This window comes from Ursus americanus, chromosome 23 (assembly GCF_024610735.1).
Source record: "Ursus americanus isolate L20-20 chromosome 23, mUrsAme1.1.p, whole genome shotgun sequence".
Classification (NCBI taxonomy): Eukaryota; Metazoa; Chordata; class Mammalia; order Carnivora; family Ursidae; genus Ursus; species Ursus americanus.
The window spans coordinates 35,304,510-35,311,243 of record NC_142149.1 but is presented as its reverse complement, the minus strand read 5'-3'; the positions used below and the strand labels follow the sequence as shown (position 1 = coordinate 35,311,243).

Genomic DNA, 6,734 nt, shown 5'->3' with positions numbered 1-6,734 from the left:
CCTTTTTCAAGATTGAAGTCTTTTATTCTAATTCCCTCAGATCCTCTAAGAGTTTTCTTTTCAATTGCAACCCCCGGATAAGCATGCATATTTACATGAGTCAAAAAGTTTGAGCATATACTTACAACAAAGCATATACTATTTTAATTAGATGTGTTGAATGCTGGAAGAACTGAAGAATCGTTCAGCTACTGGAGGCAGTCTGTGCGGGTCCTGACGTTATTTCTACACACGACTCTGCTTCTAACAGAAATAGGATGACCACGACTCTACGTTTGGCTTATTTTGTGGAAAGGTTTGAGAATCAAGTTTCAGATGTGGTGGGGTTACTCACCCTCATATCTAGTGAGTCCCCCATATGAAACTGCTTTACTTTTGTTTTAAAAGTAGCTTTTATTGCAGGCTAGCCTGTCACCATTGAGAAATTAGCGTTCAGGTCTCAATCCAAGCAAAGCCGAGGTCAGTTGTCACTTCCATCCTCAGGGGCCTGGTATCCTGGGAAACCCAGGGTAAGAACAGGGTGACTCCAGGACACACATGTTAGCAGAGACAGTGCAGCGTGACGAGGCGGGCATTCAACACCCTAAGTGTGCTTTAGTTACCAGAATACTTGACACACCCACAAATTAAGTAGCAAAACATTTTAATCCATTAATTCTAAAAATAACAGAGACATTTTATATCCGGTGCCACCTCCTCAAAAGTCTACTGCAGATCAGACAGTCAGACTGCAAAGTACAAAGCCAGACGTTAAAAGGGAAAGATGTAGTTTGGGACAAGACCATCACGGGGAGATTTTTCCTCCCATTTGCTCATAAACCTAAGTTGTCAGCTTAAAAAATCCTCAGAAGGAAAGAGAACGCTTTCTCATGCTCTACAACCTTTGTCTTTATTTTAGATCTCTCTGTAATGTTTCAAGGCAAACAGATAATCAGAAAACCAGCCTCCCAAGTATAAAGATCTGAGCTGGACTCCCGGGACTACAGACTGGTTCAGTTCTATTTCTACCGACACTCTGATGTGAGGTACTATGGTTCTTGTTTTAGTTACAAGAGGTGTTGGGAATAAAGGCCCACTCACATTTAATAATAGCTTATCTAGCACAGAACTCTGCAGCACAACACAACAACAGGAGTGTTTTAAAGCAGGGTGAAGAAGAAAGTAGATATTAATACAACGTAAGGTTCCTTTGTCCTTCCCCTCCTCTTACAATGAGGATTCAGCTCAGGAACGAAACTCTCCAGAATGCCCGTGCTGTCCTCTGGCCCACCACATTCCAAACTTGTGATTTCTGATCCCAAGCCCTCAGAGCCTCAGGCTTTAGTGATGTATCCTTCTCGGATGAGGAAATCATAGATTTTCCGGGTTTTGTTCACATCTATCTTGATGAGTGCTCTTGCCTGCGCCAGTCTCAAGCCTCCTTGCTTGTTACACTCGTTCAATAGAGCAGATTTGTATTCTAAATAGGCTCCTGGGACCAACCTCACCATCTGACAGAGCTGCAAGACACGGCAAATTTAATAAACATTAACATCTGTCATTCTCATAATTTAATCCAGGAGGTATAGCCAAAATAAAATTTAAAAAGTGACATCAACCTCCAACTATTTATAGGAGCTGCTGGGTGGCTGGACCACATTCCATTTAGTCTCTTCCTTGGAGAGAATCCTCCCTCACGACAGACACTTAGGCAGAGAAAGCCAGAGTCTGATGCTGAGAGAGACCGCAGCACGTGTCAGCGGGCTCACCTGCGTCTGTCAAGGAGCACAAGTATGTGTCCTGAGAAGCAGCCTGGGTCCACACAGCTCTCGGCCCAGCACATTCCAACACAGCCAGTCAGGGAAGAGCCACAGGGCACAAGAGGGGCGGGGGTGCAGATACTTGGATTCCCAAGTGTGAATCACATTATTTTTAGTATCACCATAAAGTAGTCCCTGCTTTTGTGATTACATTTCCTACTCTGAAGGAGGAGGAGATATAGAGACCTTGTGTGTGAAGAGGCTACTTCAGCTGCTAAAAATCTAGAAAGCTGGCTCAGTCCTAGTTCACCTGTCATGACACCCCACAGCAATGAGCAGCGTGAGGTCACTGCTTGTGGGTAAGGATAAAACCTGCTTAAAACTCCAGGCCATTCACTACTTGACTCAGAAAGGCCTGTGACCTTCAGGAATACTGAAATAGAACATACACTCCTCTCTATTCCCAAACTAATCTTTACTGTTGCTGCAAGTGGCTGAAATCAAAGACTAACAGCCCCTACTCTATGACTCCCCTTACTGTCTGACCTGAAATAACGATATGGAGTGGCAGATGGGGAGACTGATCTCGGGAACTGTAAAAGGAGCGCGTGAGGAACAGAAGACGGTTCCTCTTTTGGAATGGACTTCAGAGCTAGGCATATTTTTTTGAAAATGCTTCAGGAGGACTCCTTTGAGGCTGGCTTTAAATTTTTGAGACAGCCAAAAGTAATATGAAGACAAGTCTGACGATTTTAGTGGAAAAGAAAAGTAGGTCATGGCAATTTTAATCAAAATTAGTAATATGACTATGTGATGATGAAGTCCCTTCTTTATCGCTTACATACATGGAGACAATCTTTTAAGTGATGGTTATATTGTTGGAATAAGCGTACAGCTCATCAAAGTGACCACTCTAATAGGAAATAGCCATTTTCATAAACGAGTTATTTTAGATTTATAAACAATTTCATTCACTGAAGCACTTAGTGCAGTATCTGGTACACGGTAATGCTCCATAAACGAGATGCCATATTTAGATTTATATATCATCATCAACCCTACTCGCTCTCTTCTAGCTCCCCTTCTTTTTGTTACCTCCTTTTCTTTTTCATTCAGCTTCTCTGTGCCAGGGAGGCCAGTGAGGTTCAAGGGTGGTGCACTTCGTCTACCTGCAGACACAGAAAAAGGTATGTATTTCATCGGAGTGACAATTCTTCAGGTGTGAAGTAACACAGTCCACTGCAGCCAGGCCAGTTAGGTATGAGGTCATGATGTCCAGCTCTAAGAAATCTCTACCCATCACCCCAGGCCTCAGTCTAGTTGGCAACGTGGGCACCCCAACGTTCACCTGAAAATACAAGTGGTAATTCACATGCCCTTTGCTCTGCTAAAATACACAATCACACACACCCTAGCAACCCAGTTGCTACTCTTTCCAACCCAGTAAGATTCTAAACTCTAAAGTCCAGATGTCACCCAGTGAAGAAAGGTCATATGCTGCCCGCCCCGACGGCTGATGAATGGAAATAACGACTCCACAGGAGAGACACTTGCCAGCCCTCAGCACTCTGCCAGGAGCACGAAGCAAACACGGTAATTAACCAAGTACCATTTGCCTTCAGATCAAAGGCAGACTGTTAGGCCAGCAAAAGGCCCTTCTTATTTATTATGTGAGGGAATATCTGTTCCTTCCAAAGAAGCCCTGTTTACCTGAAAGATCCACACAGAGGAACAATGAGCCATTATATGGCAAACCAGAAGCTGAGGTGAACTCACATACTGAGAAAGAAACCCAAGTATGAGGTCACTGCCCAGGATGGGAAGTTTCATGTGCAAGATTTTTGCTTTTGTTCTAAATATATATTTGGAATTAGTGTTCAGTTGGGAGATAGGTGGGCTGAGTTAGGCAAAAGAAGATGCAGAATAATGTATTAACAAGTTTTACGGGGGCTGTCCTTTAGGAGGTGGGGAGAAATAGGGAGGGACTGTTATAAGCTGCTCCATGAGAAAACAGGCTTCTCTATAGTATCAGCAAGGGGATAAGAGCTTCTCCATAACCAACAGGCCTAGCCTTCCCCTAAGTGCTCAGAAAGGGAGACTGAAATCATCTGGTACCTCACCAAAGTTACCAGAGGCTAGGCTGTAATTAATGATGCAGGCCTTCTACTCTGCACTGCCTCACGAGCCACGAGAGCATGCAGAGGAGCGAGGGGTCTCCTCAACCAAAATGTGGCGGGGGGAGAAGGCCCGACACCAGCCTAGGAAGCAACAAAGACTGAATGAGTACAGATGGTTCTGAAAATGCAAATACCAAATCATTAATTCTCACTGTACCACATTTTTGTTATTTGTATTTCTGTATTTAGACGCAGGGGGCAGGGTTAGAAGTAAGAAACTTGTAAAATTAAATTTGGATTTAGCTGTCCTGACTACTCTGTTAAAGACTCCCTTTTCTAAGTATTAAGAAATAATCATCTGAAACAAAGGAATCAATTTTTTAAAAAGTATCCCTAAAGTAATCTTCTCTGAGCCCTGTCTAGATCCTGAGTCTGAGAGATTTTAAATGCGATCACAACGTCTATTGTTTCAAACTTCCAGAGAATGGTAAAACTGCAAGTGGGTCATCTTTTTCACTAGTCCCGTCTCTACAGGGTAGTGGTCTGTATATTCTGATCCGGAAAAGTTCCTAAGCTAGCATATGGAGCAGGGGTGAATAACAACCAAAAGAATTGGCAAAAAAACCCCACAATTTTGGATCAGAGCTCTATAAATCACACCACCCCAAATTACCCTTTATTGATTATCAAGCACCAAGGATTACCAGATAACATATGGCTTAAGCTTACTCTGAAAACTAATCTCAAAATAGAGGGCATACCCAAAGAGGTAAAGAAAACAAACAGAAATACCTCAAGTCTCCAACTTATAAAGAAATCCTTGTGTTTCTGCTCAGGATACAAAGCCTTTAAAAGTTATGTCCTGTGAGATAAATCTCAAAATTTGTGGGAGATATAACCACAGCCCACAGTAAACTAACTGCTCATGAACACTGGTAAAATACAGACAACACTTCTCTGGAGCTCTTTCTTCCCTGTCTCTGTACTCAAACCCTGAAGATAATCCCTATCTGGCCATGAAGATTCTGAAAACTTGCTGATGTTTCTCAATTGGGGTAACACTTACTTACCTGTTCTGCCTAAGCACCCTGCTTCCACAAGGGGGAAGGGACTACTGGGTGAATCCCTAGAATGAAAACTTCACAATCAAGACTTGCTCCAGCCTGAAAAATAATTACCTGAATTTGAAGCCATCGGAATAGAAGGGCTCAGGCCAGAATCACTAAAACAAAGAAGACAAATTCAACTTGTCACACCACAGAAGGCAATTTCCAAAAGCTCATGTGGGACTGGGGTCATTTACCAGGTTGGTTACTTTTATTCAATTATTCATTCATTTATTTATTTATTTAAAAATACTTTTTTTTATTTGAGGGGCACCTGGGTGGCTCAGTCAGTTAAGTGTCTGCCTTTGGCTCAGGTCATGATCCCAGGGTCCTGGGATCGAGTCCTGCTTTGGGCTCTCTGCTCAGTGGGGAGTCTGCTTCTCCCTTTTCCTCTGCCTGCCACTCCCCCTGCTTGCGCTCTTTCTCTCTCTCTCTCCCTGACAAATAAATAAAATCTTAAAAAAAATTTTTTTTTAATTTGAGAAAGTGTGCAAGAAGAGCATGAACAGGGGGAGAGGCAGACGGAGAGGGACAGGCAGACTCCCTGCTGAGAAGGGAGCCTGATGCAGGGTTTGATCCCAGGACCCTGAGATCACGACCTGAGCCGAAGGCAGACCCTTTTTTTTTTTTTTTTTTTTTTAAGATTTTATTTATTTATTCGACAGAGATAGAGACAGCCAGCGAGAGAGGGAACACAAGCAGGGGGAGTGGGAGAGGAAGAAGCAGGCTCATAGCGGAGGAGCCTGATGTGGGGCTCGATCCCATAACGCCAGGATCACGCCCTGAGCCGAAGGTAGACGCTTAACCGCTGTGCCACCCAGGTGCTCCAGGTTGGTTACTTTAAAGGGATGTAGAGACAAATGGTACTGTTTTACAGGATATCCCTCTATACTAACCAGGAAGGGTAATCTGTTCTGTGGGGTGTAAGAAATCGCCTGGATTTGTTAAGAACAGCTCTTAGTCTGGAACATCATGGAAACTAATGATGGGGAAAGGACAGAGACATGATTTGCCAATGGAAATCATTCCAATAGATAATGGGGTGGAAAGAGGACGCATGGTGGAGGAATTTACTAATTTTTAAAAAGAAGATCAAAGTAGCAAAGTAGAATTCTAGGAGGCCAGCTATGTTTCCCAGAACTGTCAGTATTGCAGCGTTTCTGAGACAGATTGCTAAGATTAGAATTCTGAGTTTTTCTAGCTACCCAATTATTACTACTCTGCCACGTGGGTAGGGTACCCATGGAAAAGCCAAAGCATCCAAGAAGACGCTCCTCCTCCCTGCACTAAGCACTTACATGTCTGCTTGCCGACGGAGCCACTGCTGGCAAGCACTGCTGTCCTGGATGTACTGGAGAACCTCGGAGAGCATGGTGCGCTTAAGGCGCTCCTCCTCTCGCGTCTTCTTGAGGTGGTCATAGGTTCTGGCACCTGAAGGTGTAGAAAACAGCATGACTGCAATGACAACGCGGCAGAACTCACGGAAAGGCTTTCTAACTGACCAGCATGTCTTTATTGGTTTCTTTTGCAAAACTGCTTCTGGGGCATCTGGGTGGCTCAGTCAGTTAGGTGTGTGACTCTTTGTTTTGGCTCAGGTTATGATCTCAGGGTCGTGAGATCGAGCCCTGTGTAGGGCTCCGTGCTCAGTGAGAAGTCTGCTTGAGATTCTCTCCCTCTCCCTTAGAGCCCCCCCACTCTCTCTTTCTAAAATAAATTTTTAGTAAAACAAAACACAAAAAAACTGCTTCCACAATTATTTTTCTTTTTTTAAA

General features: G+C 43.6%; 1 protein-coding gene across 4 annotated transcripts in view; it reads right to left on the bottom strand.

Annotated features, from left to right (window-relative positions):
- Positions 1 to 6,734, bottom strand: part of TADA2A (transcriptional adaptor 2A) — a 47,910-nt gene continuing 41,176 nt past the window's right edge. For all 4 annotated transcript variants that reach the window (XM_045773240.2, XM_087854595.1, XM_045773241.2 and 1 more), the window contains 4 exons: positions 6,261 to 6,393; positions 5,035 to 5,078; positions 2,835 to 2,908; positions 1 to 1,499 (listed from right to left, as the gene is read on the bottom strand). In XM_045773240.2, coding sequence (XP_045629196.1) covers positions 1,314 to 1,499; positions 2,835 to 2,908; positions 5,035 to 5,078; positions 6,261 to 6,393 — 437 coding nt within the window. In that variant the 3' untranslated portion in view covers positions 1 to 1,313. The remainder of the gene's footprint in view (positions 1,500 to 2,834; positions 2,909 to 5,034; positions 5,079 to 6,260; positions 6,394 to 6,734) is intronic.